At 34.7% G+C, this 22328-nt stretch overlaps 5 protein-coding genes across 8 annotated transcripts in view; 4 read left to right on the top strand and 1 right to left on the bottom strand.

Annotated features, from left to right (window-relative positions):
• The first annotated feature begins 172 nt into the window (after nucleotides 1-172).
• Nucleotides 173-2733, top strand: LOC117235509 (E3 ubiquitin-protein ligase RNF185-like). 2 transcript variants are annotated; one of them, XM_033497611.1, is made up of 5 exons: nucleotides 173-556; nucleotides 1237-1396; nucleotides 1509-1640; nucleotides 1719-1888; nucleotides 1970-2733. In XM_033497611.1, the coding sequence occupies exons 2-5, from the start codon at nucleotides 1248-1250 to the stop codon at nucleotides 2065-2067; spliced, it is 549 nt and encodes a 182-aa protein (XP_033353502.1). In that variant the 5' UTR covers nucleotides 173-556; nucleotides 1237-1247; the 3' UTR covers nucleotides 2068-2733. The 2 variants fall into 2 exon arrangements, with proteins under 2 accessions (XP_033353502.1, XP_033353503.1); XM_033497612.1 differs by lacking the exon at nucleotides 173-556 and adding an exon at nucleotides 697-1038.
• A 292-nt stretch (nucleotides 2734-3025) lies between these two features.
• Nucleotides 3026-5151, bottom strand: LOC117235510 (selenoprotein M-like). The gene is made up of 4 exons (XM_033497613.1): nucleotides 4906-5151; nucleotides 4734-4804; nucleotides 4275-4344; nucleotides 3026-4215 (listed from the first exon to the last, which is right to left on the bottom strand). Exons 1-4 carry the CDS (start codon nucleotides 5002-5004, stop codon nucleotides 4114-4116), a joined length of 342 nt encoding a protein of 113 aa, XP_033353504.1. The 5' UTR covers nucleotides 5005-5151; the 3' UTR covers nucleotides 3026-4113.
• Nucleotides 5152-5435: 284 nt separating this feature from the next.
• On the top strand, nucleotides 5436-8302 carry LOC117235501 (pre-mRNA-processing factor 19). The gene is made up of 8 exons (XM_033497595.1): nucleotides 5436-5525; nucleotides 5732-5881; nucleotides 5960-6237; nucleotides 6314-6508; nucleotides 6583-6738; nucleotides 6811-7041; nucleotides 7129-7469; nucleotides 7556-8302. The coding sequence occupies exons 1-8, from the start codon at nucleotides 5507-5509 to the stop codon at nucleotides 7698-7700; spliced, it is 1515 nt and encodes a 504-aa protein (XP_033353486.1). The 5' UTR covers nucleotides 5436-5506; the 3' UTR covers nucleotides 7701-8302.
• A 70-nt stretch (nucleotides 8303-8372) lies between these two features.
• On the top strand, nucleotides 8373-14125 carry LOC117235494 (ubiquitin-protein ligase E3B). 2 transcript variants are annotated; one of them, XM_033497579.1, is made up of 16 exons: nucleotides 8373-8910; nucleotides 9213-9362; nucleotides 9464-9791; nucleotides 9880-10068; nucleotides 10142-10333; nucleotides 10409-10598; nucleotides 10676-10915; nucleotides 10999-11170; nucleotides 11250-11368; nucleotides 11491-11606; nucleotides 11680-11882; nucleotides 11944-12244; nucleotides 12324-12716; nucleotides 12796-12960; nucleotides 13035-13146; nucleotides 13226-14125. In XM_033497579.1, the coding sequence occupies exons 1-16, from the start codon at nucleotides 8762-8764 to the stop codon at nucleotides 13396-13398; spliced, it is 3192 nt and encodes a 1063-aa protein (XP_033353470.1). In that variant the 5' UTR covers nucleotides 8373-8761; the 3' UTR covers nucleotides 13399-14125. The 2 variants fall into 2 exon arrangements, with proteins under 2 accessions (XP_033353470.1, XP_033353469.1); XM_033497578.1 differs by having other exon boundaries at nucleotides 11482-11606.
• A 1697-nt stretch (nucleotides 14126-15822) lies between these two features.
• The window catches only part of LOC117235503 (serine/threonine-protein kinase NLK), a 230844-nt gene continuing 224338 nt past the window's right edge, over nucleotides 15823-22328 (top strand). Inside the window, exon 1 of one of the 2 annotated variants that reach the window (XM_033497600.1) lies at nucleotides 15823-17572. In XM_033497600.1, coding sequence (XP_033353491.1) covers nucleotides 17313-17572 — 260 coding nt within the window. In that variant the 5' untranslated portion in view covers nucleotides 15823-17312. The remainder of the gene's footprint in view (nucleotides 17573-22328) is intronic. The other variant, XM_033497601.1, reaches the window with a different exon arrangement.

Here is a 22328-nt window from a genome sequence, read left to right as displayed (position 1 = left end):
TCATTTGATACATTGGCATTAGGATCATCAATCAAGTAATTAATATAAAATGAAAAAATGTTTATTATAAATACACATTGTTTTTTATTATTATATACTTATGTAATAATATTTTTCATTTAAATTGCATCTATCGCGCGCTCTCTTAGTGTATCTCAGAAGCTAATCGAATCGTATCACATATACAGTCGATAAAAAGAGATTTTGCGATTGTGTTACGGCGTTAATCAAGTAGTGGATTTAAATAATCATATTAAGATTACGGCAGAATAATTGTAACGGTAGTCGAAGTTACAGTTGGAAATAATAAAACGCAAGCCGTTCGTACTAGCAATTGTCAGCGATAACATTACCATAGATAAATACAAACGCATTGCTGACAAATCTCTTACGTGTAGTTTCGAACATCCGCTTCGTGAAAAATCATGAAAATCATTTGATAGGACTTGCGCAATTGCGGTTACGGTGAACGTGATATATCAGATCATTTTGGAAGCAGAGTTAAGTTTGCAGAAGAATATATCGCTGACGGAGACTCCGCAGTCAAAAGGCTAAAGTAAGTGACATGAATTGTGTCAGCAATGGCAGATACAACTCCATTAGTATTTTGATCAGGCTTTCGATCTCTGGTTGCCAAACACCACCTAGTGAACGTTAATCGCTGTTCAATATTCAAATAATATTTTCAACAAGTATCATATGTGACAGCTTATTGCTTTCTGTAGGGAATATACTAAACACAATTAATTTTTCTTGTATCTTGACTTTTGCGTTTCTATCGTGGACATATGACATATGACTTCCGATTACACGGATACATAATACGTCAGACAGTACTGAATTCAGAAAAATACGATGTTAAAATAACTATAAATGGAAATTTCATATTTATACGAACTGCATAACCTTTAACATTTTACTTTTTCGAGGAATGTCATTGATTTCTTAAAATAGTTTTTTGACATTTACGTTTATACAAAATGTCAGTGATTTCGTAAAATTGTTTTTCTTTCCATGCGATAGTGTCGTCAGTGTCAGGTGATAAGAAATATACATATATTGTTCAAATCTTGTTTTCCTTCATATTGTTGTATATCAATACAAATTAATGTTATACAATTTTTAATTTTTACTTGTTAAGTTATACGTGGAAGCATTTTTACATTTTAAATAAACAACCTTTTGAATTTTGATATCTTGTAAGCTCTTGTTAAGATCAATTGTATTTCCATTAAGAGTTCTTCGGTATGAGTGCCACAAGGGAACAGGCAGGGCCATCCAAACCATGGGATTCTACCACAGAAGAAAAGGAAAAGGATAATCGAACTTTTGAATGCAATATATGTCTTGATACTGCAAAAAATGCTGTTATCAGCATGTGTGGTCATTTATTTTGGTAAGGATATTGTCAATATATTATACGTTTGTAGTATCTTTTATGTTTCAATATCTTTGTAATAACAGATATCATATCATACATTTATATATGTACCTATTTGTATGTTTAGTTGGCCTTGTCTGCATCAATGGTTAGAGACACGTCCAACAAGACAAATGTGTCCTGTCTGTAAAGCTGCGATCAGCAAAGATAAAGTCATTCCATTATATGGACGTGGAGATACGAAACAAGAAGATCCAAGGTATATTATATTTTTGTTTCTTATAATTATATATGATCGATTTGACAACATATTTAATGTTATATTTTATTGTTTTAGGAATAATGTTCCACCACGCCCTGCTGGGCAAAGAACAGAACCTGAAAATAATATTGGATTTTCTAGTTTTGGGTTTGGAGAAGGTTCTTACATGTCATTTGGTATCGGAACATTTCCATTTGCATTTTTCACATCTACATTTAATTTTGGAGAAACACGACCAACTGCAGGTAAAATGTTCTTCACAAACTAACTTTATATGTATGATTACTGTCTAATAAGATTGAATTAAAATATATATTTTTACATAGCTGCTAGAGGAACACCGCAGTATGAAGAAGAACAATTCCTTTCGAAAGTATTTCTGTGGGTGGCTTTGATATTTGTTTGTTGGCTCTTGATGGCGTAACATTTTGTTAAACCATATTACTTGCTCCGTATCTTGTAATCCTACACCACTTGCTGAATTGATTCATTACATTTTTATTAATACATCGATCTTTCCTCGTTTGTGTAATCGTTTGTTACTCACTACAGTAACTATACCTGCTTGAATAAACAAATGGATTTTGTCAGAGCTATAATAACACTTTTATTTGTACGTATACACATATATACACATGTATTTTATTTGTACATAAATAAGTATATTCAAGCAGATAGTTTTCTTGTTTTTAGGATTTCTGAAACCTATTCTTATGATATTTATGTATATATTACTTTTAGATACGTAAGATATATCTACTCTATGCAAAACATTTACAATTGGTTTAAGACAAAAACCTAGTGATTACATTTATTATATCAAAGTGGACCTATACGGTTTTTACTAATTATTAATATAAATAGTGTATATATAATCTATAGTTTTTTAAACAGATTAATAACAAACGCAAAGTAAACAGAATAAAAATAAATATATCGCTATATAATATATAATACTGTAATATATCATTATTATCAATGAAAGTATGTATGCTAGTAGTTTATAAATCTAGCTTATTTATTTTTCTGCTTTTATTTGTATTGTGGTTATGGAAATAGAAGGAAAGACAATTACAAAACCGGAAAACTATGATCATATAGTCAAAGAAGCCAAGTTTTTTTTGTATTCTTATTCAATGAGTGACAAATTATTATACTGAATGGATATCAACATTCCATATACAGTAATATCGATACTGGAAAGTTGATTGACTTGAAAGTGTAGCGTTTTTAATTTAATTTAATATCGTTGTCATTCGTTAAATATAATACGTAATTTTTTAAAAATTTAATATTGTAAACTGTCTTACATGTTTATTTAATATATTATTGCTAAAATAAATTAAAGGTGAAAAAATGTAACTAACGTTCTTTTGATGAAATCCTTTAAACTTCTGTAGCTATAGCTTTTATTAGAGATAATAGTAAGTATACATATTTAATAACACAAACAATTTAATTGCAGTGCACTGTAATATTTCGAACATAGGTAGATACATGACACAAATTAAAATAGTAAATTATTCTACATAAGTTATTGAATGTATGTTAGGTAATTTTGTTATAATATTATATCTTTGTCTTTCACTTTGTGCAAATTTTTTTATCTCCAGCTTGTTGTTTGTCTTCTGTGTCTTACATAAATAATTCAATGTTGCAGTAAAAAAGAAACAATATTGTGCAAATTATGACTAAAATAAATATGCACGGGATACCCTACTACAGAAGTTTCAGTTGTATCAGAAGCTGTCACAAATAAAATTATTTTTATTTGTAGTGAAATAAATAATTAATTCGAAATCGTCATTAAATTCTAGTTTCTTTTAATGCACTATAGTACATTAGTTATATCCATCCTTATTTATTAAGAGTTTATTAATTTTGTTCATAAAATATTTTTATTTGTCCAAGCCAGACAACTAAAACTTTTGAGTAAAGAAACCCAAGCATCCCATAATGATCAATTTTGTCACATTATGGATCTAGTAGTTATATCACAGATTGCAGCTCCACAGGAAGATAATATAATACTCCCTCATCTATGTGAAAATGAGGTACTCAAAGACAGTAACTTGTGCATCAAAAGGTCCTTATATTGTTTACTATTTTGTGCTCTAATTATTTTTTAACTATAAACTATTTAACAGAGTGCAATATATATATACATGTACATATATATAATGCTCCCTTTTTAATACTTTACATATACAAACTTTGGACCTGAATTATATCTACTACCTCTTTACGGTAATTAGTATTTATTAAAATTCAATTTAATTTAGAAAGGTAGTAAGTACCTGTTTCTATTTATAAATAAACATAAAAACATACTACAATCAACAAAATGGTCATGATTATATCCACGATTATATTCATAGACATGATTATCAGAATAAGTCATTTTGTAACAGATATTGTAAAATGACTTTTTAAATTTACAGATATTTATTTATACACACTTCATTTATTTTTATATCTCATCTTTTGATGCCTTTTTCTTAAAGCCTTTAGAAATTAAGAGATTATTGCATTCTTCCCGTGTCAAACTTGACAAAGGTAATCTCTCTATTTCCTGAAAAGTGAAAACGTTCAATTATCTTACATAATACTCGTGTATTAAATTTATTGTACCTCTTCATTATTATTAAAGAGAAGCAGTTCTGGAACTGCACCTGGAATATGTTTAAATTCGACGTTATTACTAGGAAAAGTTATAAGGATTTATACAATTAACTCTTATTCTTCACAAAAGAAATTGTAATTAGGTAGAATTAAATAAAGATTTTTTTTAATATTATAAGATAGTTATCTTTCACGCACATGTAAACATTATATTACAATGTATATAGAACAATAGTAAAAGTTTAAATATGATAAAAAAAAATGAAGACTTAAAGAAATTAAGTATTCCACATTCAAAATTCTTGTGTAATATTAATTATCCGTTTTTGATCATAAATGAGATACTTCTGAAGAAGTAAAATCAAAAAGTTGATTCTTTAACTGAAACGACTTTTATCATATTTTTGTAATATATGAATGTATATATGATAGTTTAATAATTTTTAAGGGATAAATATTAAAGGATACTAGTTAGGTAAATCTTCAAAGATAAATTGTTTAACATCTGGGAGCCGACTTAGACGACAACCACTGCAACTCTGGAAAAAATCTGGTTTTTTGAACTGTCCTAATTTGATTTAAAGTCATGGCATGTTGTTGTAATAAGGATTGTGCTAATGAAAATAAATATATTTAATACCTCAACTCTTGCAGATGCATAATAAATGTCTGTTGAATTAATATTAGAAGTTGCAAAAGCGACAGCAAAGAGTAAATGTGTAGCTTCCAAAGGAGCCATGTTTATCTCACTAAAACGGAAGTCTTACTGAAGCCTAGAGCTGAGGGCTTATATCAGAGAGTGCTTATACTAAGATAACGTTACTCATCTTTGAGATTATTAAGTATGACCTCTATGTACTGAAGTATCTAAACATTTCCTTTCCAACATACATTCAAAAATTCTCAAAGATTTTTAGTATCGTTTAATCCCTATGCAAATAACGTTTATTCGAAAAAATATAATTACTTGTGAGAATTCTGCTTATTAAAATTTTTTTTTATCAAAATTATTTTACTTTATATTTTATACTCAGACACATATTATTACAGACACATGCATATAAAAATTTGTTTCTATGTTATTATAACTGTATAAAATACGCTAAAACACAAATAATGTATTTCAATTTATATAGAAGCTACTAATAGAAGGGGAAATATCCCCACTACTGTTAGTAGTATAATATAGTAAATTGCAACTTAAGCGTCATGCGCAGTAAGTACATCTCGTGTGTGTGAAAATGGCGCTCTCTTGTGCGAGTAAGTTTTTTCTTCTTTATATAATAACTTTTAATCAGTAATAAAAAAATTTATATTAATTTCATGTTTTTGATATTATATAATAATAATGGAAATGAATTGGTCATTTTTGCAACAAAGTTTATGATTTATACCGGCAAGAGTTGAACATAACCTAGAATATTTTTCGTTATTACTGATAAATAAATATGTAATTTTGTGTGTAGTTTCTAACGAAGTCCCGGAACACCCGGTCGTATCTCCAGTATCTGGTTCCATATTTGAAAAACGTTTAATTGAAAAATATTTAGCTGAGAATGGAGTGGATCCCATAACTGGAAAGGAATTAACTGTAGATCAACTTATAGATATCAAAAGTATATTTCTTGCTTTTTTTATATATTTGTCTTTGAATATCACATCCAGTTATCAATAATATTCTTGTTATTTTGCAGCAACTGCAATAGTTAAACCTAAACCACCAAGTGCCACATCAATTCCAGCTATATTGAAAATTTTGCAAGATGAGTGGGATGCTGTTATGTTACATTCATTTACGCTTAGGCAACAACTTCAAACAGCTAGACAGGAACTATCTCACTCTTTATATCAACATGATGCAGCATGCCGTGTAATTGCTAGATTGACAAAAGAAGTAACAGCAGCCAGAGAAGCTTTAGCAACGTTGAAACCTCAGGCTGGAATTGTTCAGGCTACTACTATCCCACAACCTGTATGAACAAAATTATATTAATTTTATTTATACATCATATCAAGAATGTTTGCTGATAAACTACATGATCCTGCAGGCACTTGCAGTAGAAGCTGGAGGTACAGCTGCTCAACCTATGGAACAAGCTGGTATTACTGAAGATGTAATACAAAAACTTCAAGAAAGGGCAACGGTACTCACTCAGGAAAGGAAACGTCGTGGACGTTCGGTCCCTGAAGATCTACTTCCACAAGATAGTATTCGCGCATTTCAAACACTTGCGTCACATCCTGTAATATTGTGTTCCTTCATTTATGTAAGAAATTTTTCATACTTTGTTATTATTGTTACTTATTTATTTTTAAGGGTCTCCATTCAGCCAGTGTTCCTGGTATACTTGCACTTGACATTCACAGTGCAGATACCAGTAAAATCTTAACAGGTGGTGCTGATAAAAATGCCACAGTATTTAACAAAGATACAGAGCAAGTTGTTGCAATATTAAAGGGACACACTAAAAAGGTATAAACTATTTCTTTTTTCAATTCTATTCCTAAAATCCTTAAATGATTAACATTTTCATATAATATTTAGGTTACTAGAGTAATTTATCATCCAGAAGAAGATATTGTAATGACTGCATCACCTGATACTACAATACGTGTATGGAATGTAGGAACCAGTCAAACAACTTTGTTATTAAAAGCTCATGATGCCCCTGTGACTGGATTATCCTTACACCCAACAGGCGATTATTTATTAAGTTCATCATTGGATCAACATTGGGCATTCTCTGATATACGTACTGGTAGATTATTGACTAAGGTATACTTCCAAAAAAAAAAGGCTACAACTATATCTAAACTTTTGTTTTATGTATTATATATACATATATTACTTTAATATGTATAGGTTGCTGGACAAGCTAGCCAACCATTAACCACGGCTCAGTTTCACCCTGATGGATTGATCTTTGGCACTGGGACTCAGGATTCGCAAGTGAAAATTTGGGATTTAAAGGAACAATCAAATGTAGCTAATTTCCCAGGCCATTCAGGTCCAATTACGGCAATTAGTTTCTCTGAAAATGGTTATTATTTAGCTACTGCTGCAGAGGATTCTTGTGTGAAACTTTGGGATTTGCGTAAACTAAAGAACTTTAAAACCCTTCAATTAGAAGAATCGTATGAAGTTAAAGATATTTGCTTTGATCAAAGTGGAACATATTTGGCAGTAGCTGGAACAGACGTAAGGTAAGAATTATCTCATGTAACATATACAAGTTCAATTATATCAGTAATAATTTCTTATATGTTAATATTTCCATTCTTGCTTTCAGAGTGTACTTGTGTAAACAGTGGCAAGAACTGAAAGTGCTTAATGACCATACGGCAGCCGCAACTGGTGTTCGTTTTGGAAAACATGCGCAGTATATAGCGTCGACTAGTATGGACAGAACTTTAAAACTTTATGGTTTACCTTAAGCATTTAGTGACTAAAATACTATAGATAATTTAAGAAGAATTAAAATTAGAGTTTATAGTATATATTACTGATCATCGCTAACACGATTTTTATCATGGCTATCTATGTTCGAAAAATCACTCAATTTGATGGACAGTTAGAACTGTGAATGATTGCTGTAAGTCTCATAATTGAAACTGAACCTAAATGTAATTGTAATAATGATTTATGGAACCCTTGATAATTATTTCACTTACCTTGATAGTCATATTTTTACGAGTCTCAAGTCTTAAGTTCTGATAATTGGTACCAATTAAAATCCTTCGAAAACGCCTAATTTATATAACACATGATCATATAGGTAATAAAGGAAATTGCTTTCTAAGCCCAAGGGAGATGTATATTTATCCAAGTCTCTCTTTCAAACTGTTAAGTGTTTCCAAAATATCACAGCTGTGACAAACATTTTTAACGGTGATCATTAATAGCATAGTATTATAAAATCAATATTATTTTTATGAAGAAAATGTAAAACAAACATTTTCGTTTATCATCTGTATCCATTATTCAGGATATCGTTTAAAGTGATAAAATACAATTTATTCAAGTATAAGAAATAAAATGCCATTTTCTATATAATTCTGCGATTCTATTTTGAAAAGTTGAAAGTATTACGGAACGAAGTGGTCCACACGTACACAGTTCGATAATTTACTTGGACGATCTTATGGCGCCACTAGTCACGTGCTTTTTAACCTAACCTAATATCCTTTGTCCTCAATATTCAGTCTCGAATCAAATTAATAACAATGGCCGTCGTAGTTGTCTGTCATTCAGATGTATACCCGGATTATGTGATGGTGAGAAACGTGTGGCGACTGCGAGTGGCAATCGCTGCCGATCGGTCAGAGTGATTATAACGCGAATGAAATCAACGTGACGTGTAATGCTGTAAAGGATGATTTTCTAGTGGGTGGTTGTAATCGCAGTGTCAACTAGAGTGACCACACGGATGACCAGCTGACAATGTTTTGTCATTAGCATAATTTAGTGTTTAGCGGGTGGTCCGGGTAAATCAAGAATGTTTAAAGCTGAGGAACCATCCAGAGACAGCTTCCTTCAGCAAATGAAGGCCGCTAGGGAAGAAAGGGCCCATGAGAAAGACAGAGAAGCTGCTGTCATTTTAATTCAGGCTTATGTTAGGGGATGGTTGACCCGTAAAAGAATATTGTGAGTTTTTTAATCGTTTTTAAATATCGATGTCTGCTTACGATAATTATATAACTTTTCAAATCATATTTGGAGTTGGCGTTTAAATCAATTTTTGTTATACATATAACTATAGTCTTTTAATCGCTTATCGGTATTTATTTACATTCGGTAATCTTCCGTTTATCGAATGCGCATATATTTCTTCGCCACAAAAATATAGGAAATTTGTGTTAATGTAATTTTGCTAATTTTTTATGCTCTTTGTGTATTGTAAAAAGAAACTAGATATAAAATAGTAGAGCAACAAATGTGATTTTCAGGGAAGAGTTTGATACGAATTTTCTGAATGATGGTGGCACAGAAACAAATATAAAGTTAAAACCTGCTTTGGACGTGTATAAGATTATTTTTAAATTTTTGTATATATATAAGAAAGAAAAGGTTCAAGAAAGAATAGAAAAGCTATGTAGGTATGTATGCATAAAAGATATTTATGTTGAATGTAGATAAAGGAAGAAAGATAAAAAATTTAAAAAACGTATAAGAAAATTAAAAAGAGTAAATATTTCAGATATTTAGTGTTGACTCTAGATTCTGAGTCTCCAGAAATTTCTTATGTAGGACTTGTATTAAGCAAAGATCGCTATATATCATGGATATCACAGATGAAAACAATATTATTTTATTGTTTGACTGGTTTAGATAATCTTAAACCAGAAAGAGTGTCTGACCATAAATCCATCCATTTGAGATTACATACATTAGTTAGTTTTACATCACCAGGAACATGGGCAATTCAGAAAGTAGAAGGAATGGAAAAACTGAAAGCTGGTATGAATCAGCTTTGTGCAAACATAATGGGCCACCTAGTCAACAAGGGGTTTTATCCCATTATGCAAGTGATTATCCTATTAATAGTAGTTTTATTATTCAGTGTTTGTTTTTACAAAGTATTTGTTTTTGTTATGATACTTGATCTTGTTTTAGGCATTTCTAGTAAAAGGATTGGGTAGAGTGGAAATTGCTTTAAAACCAATTGCACTTTCAGCAGCAGTTACATTAGCACTGAGACCATTAATCTCCTCCCAGATGTCAGATAAATTGGTTTCATTGTTTTTAATTAATATTTTTAGCGTACCTGCATTGGTCTATCATCTGAATAGTATATCATCAGTAGTGCGTAATCATTAATATATGAATTCCAAATGATATTTCACAGCATATAATATTCTTTATAATATAATTTTAGTGTATTACATCATTTATTACAAACAATTTATTTGCAAGGAGCCTGGAATTATTGAACTCGGAGCAAAATTTACGAATAGTATTTAATGCTCTGGAAGGTAGTTATGCACTGTGTTTGTTGGCTAATTTAATACAGTTAGCTAATATTGAAAGAGATGAAGTGTTAAAAGAATTGTACTTTCCATCTTTTACGGTACAGACTTATTGCATAATATACAATCTTTATGTAGATCTGAAAACAAACTTCATTTTTAAATAAATTTTATAGTTTGTTGTAACAAAAATGTTGGAGGCATGTCAGCAATATGTAGTTGCAAAACAAAGTAATTTAACTCACTGGCATCCTATTCTTGGTTGGCTTGCACAAAAGGTTGATACATATTTACAAGAACCTATTCCATATGTTAAATCACAATTAGCCTGTTTGTGGACAGGAAGAATAGTTTCACAGTTGATTGGTAATGAAAGGGTTTTTGTATCTATAAACAGGTATTCATTAGAGTTAATATTAGAAATTACAATACAATTTTTATAGGCCAACCTTTAACAGAACTTATTGAAAAAGAGATACCCCCATCAGTAGAACAACAGAGTACATCTGTTGGTACCAACATTTTCAGAAGAGCATTTTTGGAAGCACGTACAAATAGGAATAATAACACTAAAAATTATAGGAAATTGGGAAGTGCAGAAACTACTAGAATAGCTTTAATTTGTTCCCTTTATCAAATTGCTTTACATACACTTACACAAATGAAAATGGAAATATTGACTGGTAAGTATTAAGAATATGTTGAATATTATGTATATAAAATGAATAATATGTTGATAGTTATACATGTATCTATTATAAAATAGGTTTATGTTATCAAGATAAAATTTTATACCATATGTATTTATTCTTGGGAACACTGGGTCCACATTGTGGTTTAAAAGCATTTTTGGACCATTTAGCTGCTAATACAAAATGTACAGCACCTGAATTTCAAATGTTGATATTATTTTCTGATTGTATGACACATTATGTTACGTAAGTTTATGCTATACATATGGAAATAAACTACAAAAACGACTGCATCAATAATCTACTTATGTATATGTTTGATTAGAATTTTAGATGATATGGAAATGTATGAACAACAAGACCCGTTCAAACTTAGCGATTTTGTAACAATATCATACTTTTTAAACCAATTTCTGTATAAGGCAGTGCTTAATAATTTGTTTGGTGTGTATTATAGCCTTTACATTATATTCTTTCATAAAGTATTTCATATTGTTTTCTTCTAATGATATATAATTATAAGAGATAAATGGTTTAGCTATATACTGAAGTTTTAGATGTTCCAGATGTGAAATCAGTTCCTAATAATCCCCTCTTCACCTCTCTTCACACACTTTTAATGGCAATTTACCGCCGGGATTGTAGACGGACCTTTTGCCCGGAAGGCCACTGGTTGGCAAAGTTAAGTATTTGAAACTAATCTATTTTAACTAAATTATATCATATGATTTCAAAATGAATACGTTTTACAACAGGAAGTTCGAGTGTCTGGTTTTCTAGCAGACCTGGAGAAAGGCAGGCGAGGTGCCGCTCTTCTCCTTTCTAAAATGCCGCATGTTATTCCTCATTCGGAGCGTGTTGTGCTGTTTCGTAAGCATGTCGCTAACGAAAAAGCAGTTTTAGGTCTAACCGAAAGTGCTTGCAATAGTACTCCAACAACGCTTATTGTTGTTCACAGGTAGTGGTGGATATTCTCGTATTAAATGTATTATACCAATAGTAACATAAATATTTTGCAGAACTCGTATAGTGGAGGACGGATATCGTCAATTAGCGATGTTACCCTCTCAAGCACTTAAAGGCGTAATTAGAGTTCGTTTTGTAAACGAGCAAGGTTTAGCTGAAGCTGGTATTGACCAAGATGGAGTCTTTAAAGAATTTTTAGAGGAGACAATAAAAAAAGTTTTTGACCCATCTTTAAATTTATTTAAAGTCACTAGTGAAAATCGACTTTATCCATCTCCAACATCATCTATGCAAGATAATCATTTGCAACTCTTTGAATTTGTTGGTCGTATGCTGGGTAAAGCGGTGTACGAGGTAAATAAAAAAAAAGAAAAATATAATTACAAGACTATAATGTCAGTTAATCATGTTCTGTAAAGAATACCTTTTATAGGGCATTGTAGTAGACGTACCTTTTGCATCTTTCTTCGTTTCCCAATTTTCTGGGCAAACAGGAGGAGCATTGTACAGTTGGCTGGACGAATTGGCTTCTTTAGATCGAGACTTATATCGGAGTCTTACTCTTGTGAAGCATTATAAAGGTGATGTTAGACAGTTAGAATTAACTTTCTCTCTTGATGAAGACGTTTTAGGCAAATTAGTTACGCACGAATTGGTTCCCGGAGGACGAGCAGTGCCGGTCACTAATGAAAATAAAATCAATTATATACACTTAATGGCCCATTTTAGAATGCACATGCAAATAAAAGATCAAACAGCGGCTTTTATCAAAGGGTTCCGTTCTATAATCAATCCTGAATGGTTGGCATTGTTTTCCACTCCAGAAGTAAGATAAACATTCTTACAAAAAAAAGGACTAATTAGTTTTTTGAAGAAGTATTTTTTTAAAATATCTTTATTTTTAGTTACAGAGATTAATTTCGGGTGATAATGTTCCACTAGATTTACGAGATTTACGAAGACATACACAATATTATGGTGGTTTTCACGATAGTCATCGTGTGGTGTGCTGGCTATGGGATATTCTAGAAAAAGATTTTTCTGAGGAAGAAAGAGGCTTATTTTTGAAGGTATTTCGTGCGATATATGATAATTGTAAGTAATGTTTGTTTTATTTATTTCTATATCCTTATTCGTTTCATAGTTTGTCACAAGTTGTTCGAAATCACCATTATTGGGTTTCGCACACTTAGAACCACCATTTTCGATTCGTTGCGTTGAAGTTGGCGATGACGAGGATACCGGTGACACAATCGGTATGAAACTATAAACATCATATATATTTTTCATACTTTCTATTTATTCTATTTATTTTATTCATTCTTTATAAAATAGGTAGCGTAATAAGAGGATTTTTTACGATTCGTAAGAAAGATCCGCAGAATCGTCTACCTACATCGTCTACTTGCTTTAATCTTCTTAAATTACCAAATTATCAAAAGAAAAGTACCTTACGGGAGAAGTTACGTTACGCTGTCACTAGTAATACGGGCTTCGAACTTTCATAATTTTCACCTGGTTTAAGGTAATTCCAATGCATACTATATGCTCAAATTACCTAACGAAAATTTCTACGAAGTGATTGAGTGGTGCCTAACCGCCGCGAACCAAATTGTCAGGCGAGGTGTTTCTAGTAATTATGTCAGAGACTCTAGATCGAAGAAAAGCATAACTCTCATTTATATTATTTGTAAAACAAAATTTTTTAATGAATTTATTGAAACGAAATTGAAGACTCGCACAAATTTTATGAGATATTATCCATATAAAGAAACAAAGTTTTTGCTTTCCTTATCATTTTGTTATTTCTTTTTTTTTTTATAGTAAAAAATTTCTAATGTTCCTATCGATCAATTTGACACGAGATTAATTTATAGTTATAATAAAAAATGAATTACCTTCTTGCTGTTTCTGAAATTTTTATGAGATTTATGTCTTCTGTCTTATTTCGTATACAATCGTACTGTGTGTTGAATTTACCTTGTTTTCACAGCACATATTCAAGTTTTGAAGTTTCATTCTATAAAACTTCTCGCCAAATGGTAGATTACTTATGGTGTAAAGCACACTGTACCTCATGAGCTTAATATTGCTAATACTGTGCGCTTGTTAGTTTATAGTATCGTGGATTAATGTTAGTCTATTAAATCGATAAAATGCATGACGCGAGTGTTGAATCCGAGCCCATCGGTGCCCGGTGAATAAATAAAGAGGAGAAAAAAGAAGAAAAAAGAAGATAGGAAAAGGAAGAGGTCCGTAAATTTCTAAAATTGTCGAGTTATTTGAAAGTCAAGGCTCCATTTTGGGGAAAGCTATTTTCGCAAGATTTTGTACAAATTTTTGACACGATGTATAAAAAGATTTATATAATCTTGTTTGGAAATATATACGTGTATATATTGTGTCCACGGGCGCTCATGGGTTGAAAATCCATAACCGTTCGAGTGTTTAAGATCGGTTTGTTCGGATCGAACGAAGTTGTGATGTTTGTTCTCCTATTTGAGCATTTCGAGCTGAATTTCCTGTAACTGCAGTTCGTCCGTGATCTTCGATGAGCCCGAACGAACGTGAGAAAATGGAAAACGAGGGAGCATCAGGACTGTGTTATCCGCGATATAGCGAGGAATACGATATTACAGCGAAATTTATTTTTCTCGTGGTTTACGCGTAACTTCGACGAATGACTCGCGATATTGTCGGTGGAAATTCGGTCAGACCAAAGATAGAAGCCTATTTAGTGTGAAGAAGATAATTCGAGATGTAATCTTTTCATATTTTCCTATACGACCGTATGTAAGTTTTTCAGGCCTGTATTCACCGATTGTACCTATGCTGTAGAAGAGTAATAAAGAGCGAACATTTTTTAAAGAGATAGAACGATAAGTTTACAAGTAAATTAGATTAAATCGTGTACCAACTAGTTTACTAACGTCCACAATGTGAATACTAGCTAACGAATTATTTTGATTATGTATAGAAACAAGAAAACGCGGAACATAATAACTTTGGCTTTTGTTACTTTCCATCAGAGTCGATAACCAATTTCTCTTGTAATGTTAATTGTGAATACATGCCTTGCAAATATATGTACAATTGAACAAAGTAGTAGATGATACTTTCCTTTATGAATATACATACTTATCGTTGGAGCGATACATGTATGTGATAAATGTGGATATCGATACAAATATGGAGTAAGATACGAAATAAAATTGTTACGATTGTAAGATGAAACCTTTTTTTTCAATGTCCGGCTTGTTATTCAATGTCCGGCTTTTTATTCAATGTCCGTTCTTGTTAACGCGGATCATTTTTCTATTTTAGACATTACGCTAAAAAAAGAATATACAAACACGATATAAACGAGTTTTCCTTACAATCGTATCAATAGCAAAAAAGCGCGCTTTGTATAATATGGCTTGCTCGAGTTACTCGTACTTCTGTAACATTTTTTATAAAAGTGTATACATATTGCGACGCAGTTGAGAGAACAACGGTGAATTTGTTAATTTAATACATTCGATAATAATTCACAAAGATACTGTAAATATACACACTGAATTACATCATGCCTTTCAATTATATTATCCTATAACAATCATATCTGATATCTCGGTGTAAAATTTGAAAAAAGGACTCTATTCGAGGCGCCACGGTATATGAAATTAATCTGCTCATTTTTAAATCATTCAACGCTATATTTGGGCAAATAAACAATCGTTCGATGCTTTATATAATAAACGTTCTTATAACATTTATTAATAAAACGAACGAATAATATAACATATAAGCGAAGGATATATGTAGAGTTTGGTGCGGTTTTACAGTCGTATTTACAAGGATGCAAAGATCGCTGGGACGGTTGCGCGTCGGCTTAGTGCGCAGGTCACGTGACCTCCTTTGTGAGCAGCTGGCGCTGTCGACAGTGTAAGTTACCTTCCCTTCGACTAGTGGCCAACAAGCTTTGGCTGCGAGAAGACGTGCGTTTAGTTCGTACCGCGACGATCGCATTATCGCGGCTACGCGAGAGACTCCTTTTCTCTTTCTCTCCCTCTCTCGCTCGTGTGTGCGCGCGCGCGTGTTTTCGTGTTTGTGTGTGCGTGCTTAATCTGTACGAGAAGTGGCAGTGTTTCTGGCTCGGCCGTAGGACCCGGACAGTGAGGAAATCATTCGTGAAATTCGGAAAACCGCCGAACAAACTCGGCCGCCCCTCGTAGCCGGAATCGCTGTGGCCATCGAGGACTCGACCGAGCCTTTCAGTGTTCCCTCGTTCCTTTCTCTGTTTCGCGCTACTGTGTTTCTTATGGACAAGCACCGCCCCCTTTCCACCTCCGTCCCTCCGATCGTAGCGTTATGAGGCCAGCTGAGCGTAACTGACGGAGAAGAGGGAGAACAGGCTTGCGTGCGTGTGTCAAACATAACCTAGCATCGTTACCGTGGATGTAGCGAGAGTAAATCTAACGAAAAAACGTGACACGCGTTCAGTTTTAATAATTCCGCATTGGTGACATTCACGCATCCAATAGCTCTTCTGGTTTAGAAAGCGCATCGAGCGTCAAAGGATTCGGTGGGAACTACGAAAGTGTTGTTCTTCCTTTCTCGATAGTACCGAGTAGAAACGTCCGAACACGCAACGCCCCGTTTACTATCGACAGTGCTAAGGAATACTTACACGAGGACACCGCCTCTACTCCGAAGGTTACCCTTCGCATGTATCGTTTTTGCCATAAGTCGCGATAAAAGGACGCGACGTCGAGCCGCAGCGTCGAGCGTGGTGTCACGAGTCCCCTTTGCCTCTCGTGCTTCTCAAGCTTCAGCCCTTCCCGCCGTACCTCGAGAGCGCGCGACATTCGAAACTGAGCTACGTAATATTCCATCAGAACGCAATTTGCAATTTTCCATCGAAACTCGTCGATTTCCATTATCGTGATCGACGATCGAATCACTCGATCCAGGGAATATTCGCGTGCTTCTCGAAATATGGAATCGACAGCTATATCGAGATCTATCGACTTCTAAGTTGATACGGCGTGTCTATTAGTCAATCCTTTTTTTGGATAACAGTGATCTTACAAGAATCTTATCCAGTTTAATCGTTGAAAGCCAAAAAAAGTCGTTTCGAATGCTCTCATCGCTATTGTGGTGAAACGAAAACGAGAAAAAGAACTTCAAGTTGTGTCAGTGTCACGTGTGTGCCCCGTCACTGGGACGATAACGAGATATCTAATAGAGAAAGAAGTGTTTGATCGAACAGGTGAAACAGAGTGAGCAGGAAAAATCGAAACGGTCGGAAAAGAATCGACGAGCAGGAGAGGCGTGTCCCGGCTTCCCTGAAGCGGCAGGGGCCTTGGCGGTGGCGGTGGCGGTGAATCGGGAAGAAAGGGTTGAGGAGGGTGGCCCCTAGGGAGAGAGGAGAGTTTTGATGGCAGTAGTTGGGCCCAGTCGGCACTCGCGGGTGTCCATGAGCGTGTCTATGTCGCTAATGCAGGGGGGTGGGGCGGGGGCGACAGGTGGCGGTGGGACAACGGGGGCCCACCCGGGGCAAGCGGTTCTCGCGGCAGCGGCCCAAGCACCCCCCACCTACTACCACCCTGCCGCTCCTGCGCCTCCGCCACCGCCGCCGGCCCAGGATCTCGTTCAGCCCGACAGACCCATCGGATATGGTGCCTTTGGCGTTGTCTGGTAAGTCGATTATATCTATAACTATTTGCTTCTTCTTTTTTTTCTTACCTCGTGCTTCTTTTATTTATCTCTATGTTTTTTTTCGCGACGTCCGGACGTTGTTGTATAAAAACGATCGTCATATAAAAGAAAATGATGTTCTGGGTGGGACGTAGATGGCACTCGTATTACTTTTAAAAGTTGTTGTTTTAAGCATTGTAAAACTTTCTACCTACAAATAGGTACTACTGTTTAGTTAGAAGTAGAAATACGAAAAGATACACGAAATGGTACACAAGCTTCTGTTGTACGAACTACGGTCGCACGAAGTTTTAGTTGCATGAACGCGTTCTCGTAATGAACGTACATATACAGATATATTTGCGTCTGTTCAGGGGAAGAACTCGATAAGTCACTCTTTCTATTTTGTACAGAGGATTAAGGATTACCAAAATTGTCTATATACATTTGGCTTTGGAAGTAAACGCGTGTCTCTCTCAAAATTTCGTCCAATCATCGACTATTTTTAGGATGAACATTTAGTTCTTTTGTATCATATCGCGTTAAAATTCTCCTGTTTGTTCATAAAGAGACATTAGAATCGGTAAACAAAAAAGGAATGTACTTATCGTGTTTTTCTGCTGTGATCTTTACACGTATGGAACGCGATATGGAAACAACGTAAACAAGATGTACCGACATGCTCGATTTTAATTTTCCGAACTTGGAAATCATTCGGTTACAGCAACTGTTTTATGCTGCATTATATTCGCAAAATAATCTTCCGGCGTATCAAGTTCGTCGGTCGACAGTTAAATATTCGAGTAATTTTGTATTCCATTTTACTGTGCGCCCACGGGCTCGACGTTAAAACAGGAGGAAAAAAAATATTAATTCGAATTGAAAATTCTGTCAGCAAATTTCACTGCGCGGCAATTCGCGTGCAGCATGTCGAAGCAATATGTAATTAACGTGGAAGTTTGGAGTGCGCGCGCGGCCGCGCTTTCGAGCTCGACAAATTTTCTAAACATTTTAATCCCGGGAAACGGAACGTTCGACTAATTAGCGCCACTTTCCACGTTCGCTACGCGTCGAACGAGAGCTCTCCGACGATCGCTAGAGAGTAAACGCACTTTCCTTCTTAGCGTGTGTATAAATCGTTGCCTCTTTTCAACCCTGTATAATTTGCGAGTTCGATAAACAGCTGTTACTATGTTTTTCCCTGTCCCTTTCGTGTCTCTATAGTTCAGAAATTGAGTATGACTAGTTGTTAAAATGGCGTTTCGACATATTCAACGTTGAAAGTTTCTTTCGTTTATAGAAACACGTATGATACGAACGAGAAGTCTATACATGTATAATGTACACTTCATTCTTATTATAGTGTAAAATGATACAGAAGTACGATTATTTTGCTTCTGGTAAAATGAAAAAGCCGGCTTTTCTCGTGATATTACACGCCGAAAGTAATTACATATATACGAGATCTCATTAAGATAACTTGTACTTTTTTGGATAGAAAACAGATATGAGAAAAAGATTTCATTTGCGGTTTAAATTGATGTGAAATTATCTCAAACATGGAAAAGATATTTACATAAGCGCATTTCTTTTCGTATATTAAAACTTGATTCTCAACGATTTTTTGTAATTTTACAGCATTATTCTCGTTTAGGAACGATAGTAGCTCTCTTTTTGCTTAACTTTACTGTTTATCTAAGTGAATTACTACGGTATAGTGTATTGGCAATTTAGAGACGTGTATCGTAAATTACGTTCGTAGATTACGAAAATGTAGTAAAGAAAAAGTGTGCATGTTTCGAGAAGCTAACAATTTAAAATTATGTACACGACAATTTCTTGCAAACACGCCACGAATAGAACGACGCATTGTCGTCGTTCAACTTGTTCGTTTGATTTATCTCCCTTTAAACTTTAAGCGACACGTGGCGCCCCATTAAATTTTATTTCTGGACACGTCTATCGGTCGTATCGCGTTCTCCGAAGCTTCTTCGCGTTTCCGTGGGTCGTGTTCGGGCATTCGGAACGGTATCGATAATCCTGCAATTCGATAATGGACAAATTGCCAGCGGAACTCGATTTCGGGAAATTTTTACAGCGCCCACACGCGTAGAATTATGGACACACGTTCCGGCTCATTTATTCCTGACCGGTTACCGATACTAGGAAAAATTCATTTCCTATCGATCGGAATTACAGACATTTTGGATTTTTATTCGGTTCAACGGCGTTCATATTTCAGAAAGTATATACAGTGTGATCAAGTAATTACGGTGTAATTGGCAAGGGAGCGACTTTACAGGAAAAAGTGAATCGAAGACGTAGAATAAAATTTTCTAGTAAGACTGACCAGGCCAATTCTTAACCAAACACGTTCAAAGTGCATTTTCTTGAAAACGAGGCCATAAATGGGAAAATTGTATTTCACATTTTTCGTTTACTATAGCACGTAGAATATCATGTCTGTTGATCGCTTGCTCGTATTTAGTCGATAATTAGCCAACTTCGCATATGCTAAACAAGTTTTCGAATTCGATTTGTATTGATTTGTTTTTTCACGTGGAATTACCACCTTGTCAGTTATGCCACGATTTTTGACGTACCCTGTATGCGTATGCGTACGTGTGAATCCGATAAAACGTACACTTTCCGTGGCAAATGTCTGAGAACATAATATAAATGGCGAGTTATCCGTTCAACAGATATAATAAACTACTAGATCGAGTGTTAATTTATCTTACGGTACGAGGCGCCACTTGGACTTATTTTCTTTTAATTGGCTCGCGGTCAGCGTGCGTTTGGGTAAACGCGTGTTTCAGCGCGGTTAATTCTCCGGCAAATAATGGCAGCACTGGGTCTCTGTTTACGCGACAAGAGTTTGCTTTCCACTGTCAAGGGTATTCACTGGTAACACAGTGCTCCGAACGTTTTAATGGACACGTAATTATCGGCTGATTTCGATTTTTCTTACCAACCGTTAAAATTACGCGATCGTGCTCTGTCGTCGCTCCAACTAGCTCCTTGAGCGAGTTTAAATTCAATTGCCATTTGCTTGCACACAGTTTGCACGTCGCTCGCCTTGAATTGTAAATGGTTGTATCTCTAAATAAGCGAACTTGGAATCCGCGTATGTTTCTCAGAAAAAGTTTTTCGTTCATGGTGTATTTCGTAAGGAAGGATTTCATACAATGGATGATAATACCGGCAGTTTTTTTATTTATAAAGATAGCTCGCGAAAATATTTGCACCATACCATAGGAAATTTTTACCACTACACGCGTATTATGCAAACTTATTGAAATTTTATAAAACGGAACGAGACATGATCTATTATCGCGATTAATCCACGAAGAATTAATCGGCATGAATAAGTAGTCTTAGACGTAAATCTTTACCAACACGTTTGCCACTTATCATAGGTGGTAATGGTTGATGCGCAAACAATTATAATCAACGATAAAGATGGTTTAAATATTGCGATGTACTAACACAAAGAATATTTTGTTGTTCGAACACTTTGCCGAACTTTGCGAAGCGTGTGCTTGCGATAGATATTCTGTAGCTTCTACGTACAATCTCAGTTTTCTTCCAAATTTGACCAATATAATCGTGACAATCGTGATTCGTTTCAGCGCCAATGAAATTTCAGAATATTTCGTAAAACACAGGTGAAATATATTCACGAGGAGTTTCTACAATTTTCTTCTTCTTTACTCTACATATATACAAGACATTAATTTGAATGAAATTGAGCTCGAGAAAAAAGTTTGAAAATACAGAGGATGGTCGGTAACAACGCGTCGCGTGGCGCTTGATTTCTTTGTTTACCGATAAGAGGCGAGCAAACAGGAAACGCGCCGGCTATTCGAGGGTTCGCGTGTCTCGCGTGCAAATGTTGCACGCCGCGGCGTAAATCTCCGATTTTCAACGGTGAGTGCAATACATAACGAGAACCGGCTGGTGAAATGGAGAGAGAGAGAGAGAGAGAGAGAGAGAGAACCGCGAGAGAAATTACGAGTTCGCTGGAATGTCCAATAAATTACCGATGAACGTAAACAAAATAAAGTTAACTAGTGTCGTAAGATAAAGCGCAGGATTACCATGGGGAGAAATATATCGTCGACAGTCGGACGTGTCATCGTTTCATTTACATACGGGGATTTAAAGCGACGCAGAGGCTCGCCAGAGATCGTTCCGGTCTTTCGTTGCGTTTATGTTAGGAATTGTTCTAGAAAATTCCCTAGACCCGAGAGTTCGTTTTGAAAGCATCTAGGAAATATTTCCCGTGTCGCCTTTTGTCAACCAGGGAAATGAACAAGAGGGATTAGGTATGATGGAATTTTTCCTTTGTTTTCTCCGTTATAGGTTTACCTGGTTAGCGATGAATCATCGAGGTTCCTAGCGAGGATTTTGGTCGAACGTAAGAACGAAAAAGAAACCGAGTGTGATTTAAGAACCGCGCAACAATTTCGTCGTGACCTGCGGTCGGTATAATTACCGTTAGCTTGCCTGAACCGGATGCCCGATGGATTTTGTTGCTGTATTTGGTTTATTGTCGTTTCTGGATAACCGTTTGGCGTTGTAAAGCCTGCTGGGTACTTTGTGTTTCACGGCCGTTATTTACAAGCTCACGTATTGATGTAGCGTGTTCTTAATATCCGTGTCAGTGGAATAACTGTTTCATTGGGATAATGAGTCGGTTTAAACGAATGTCGTAAATACGTAAATATGTCGTCGCTACGAATTGCCATAATAC

Source organism: Bombus vosnesenskii, unplaced genomic scaffold (genome assembly GCF_011952255.1).
Source record: "Bombus vosnesenskii isolate JDL3184/JDL3185 unplaced genomic scaffold, Bvos_JDL3184-5_v1.1 scf7180000013316, whole genome shotgun sequence".
In the NCBI taxonomy this organism is placed as follows: domain Eukaryota; kingdom Metazoa; phylum Arthropoda; class Insecta; order Hymenoptera; family Apidae; genus Bombus; species Bombus vosnesenskii.
Note: the sequence above shows the minus strand (reverse complement) of the source record. Positions and strands in the feature narration are given on the sequence as shown.

Bases quoted from the DNA above. Each gene is read 5' to 3' on its own strand.
- LOC117235510 (XM_033497613.1), bottom strand. From the start codon at position 5,004: ATGGCTCCTTTGGAAGCTACACATTTACTCTTTGCTGTCGCTTTTGCA. The intron at 4,805-4,905 runs GTATTAAATATA...GATTTTTTCCAG, and splicing joins ATGCATCTGCAAGAGTTGAG to AGTTGCAGTGGTTGTCGTCT. The intron at 4,345-4,733 runs GTATCCTTTAAT...AACTTTTCCTAG, and splicing joins TTTGAAGATTTACCTAACTA to TAATAACGTCGAATTTAAAC.
- LOC117235509 (XM_033497611.1), top strand. From the start codon at position 1,248: ATGAGTGCCACAAGGGAACAGGCAGGGCCATCCAAACCATGGGATTCT. The intron at 1,397-1,508 runs GTAAGGATATTG...TTGTATGTTTAG, and splicing joins ATGTGTGGTCATTTATTTTG to TTGGCCTTGTCTGCATCAAT. The intron at 1,641-1,718 runs GTATATTATATT...TTATTGTTTTAG, and splicing joins ACGAAACAAGAAGATCCAAG to GAATAATGTTCCACCACGCC.
- LOC117235501 (XM_033497595.1), top strand. The intron at 6,509-6,582 runs GTAATATTGTGT...TTTATTTTTAAG, and splicing joins AAACACTTGCGTCACATCCT to GGTCTCCATTCAGCCAGTGT. The intron at 7,042-7,128 runs GTATACTTCCAA...TAATATGTATAG, and splicing joins CTGGTAGATTATTGACTAAG to GTTGCTGGACAAGCTAGCCA.
- LOC117235494 (XM_033497578.1), top strand. From the start codon at position 8,762: ATGTTTAAAGCTGAGGAACCATCCAGAGACAGCTTCCTTCAGCAAATG. The intron at 8,911-9,212 runs GTGAGTTTTTTA...TGTGATTTTCAG, and splicing joins TTGACCCGTAAAAGAATATT to GGAAGAGTTTGATACGAATT. The intron at 10,334-10,408 runs GTACAGACTTAT...TAAATTTTATAG, and splicing joins TGTACTTTCCATCTTTTACG to TTTGTTGTAACAAAAATGTT.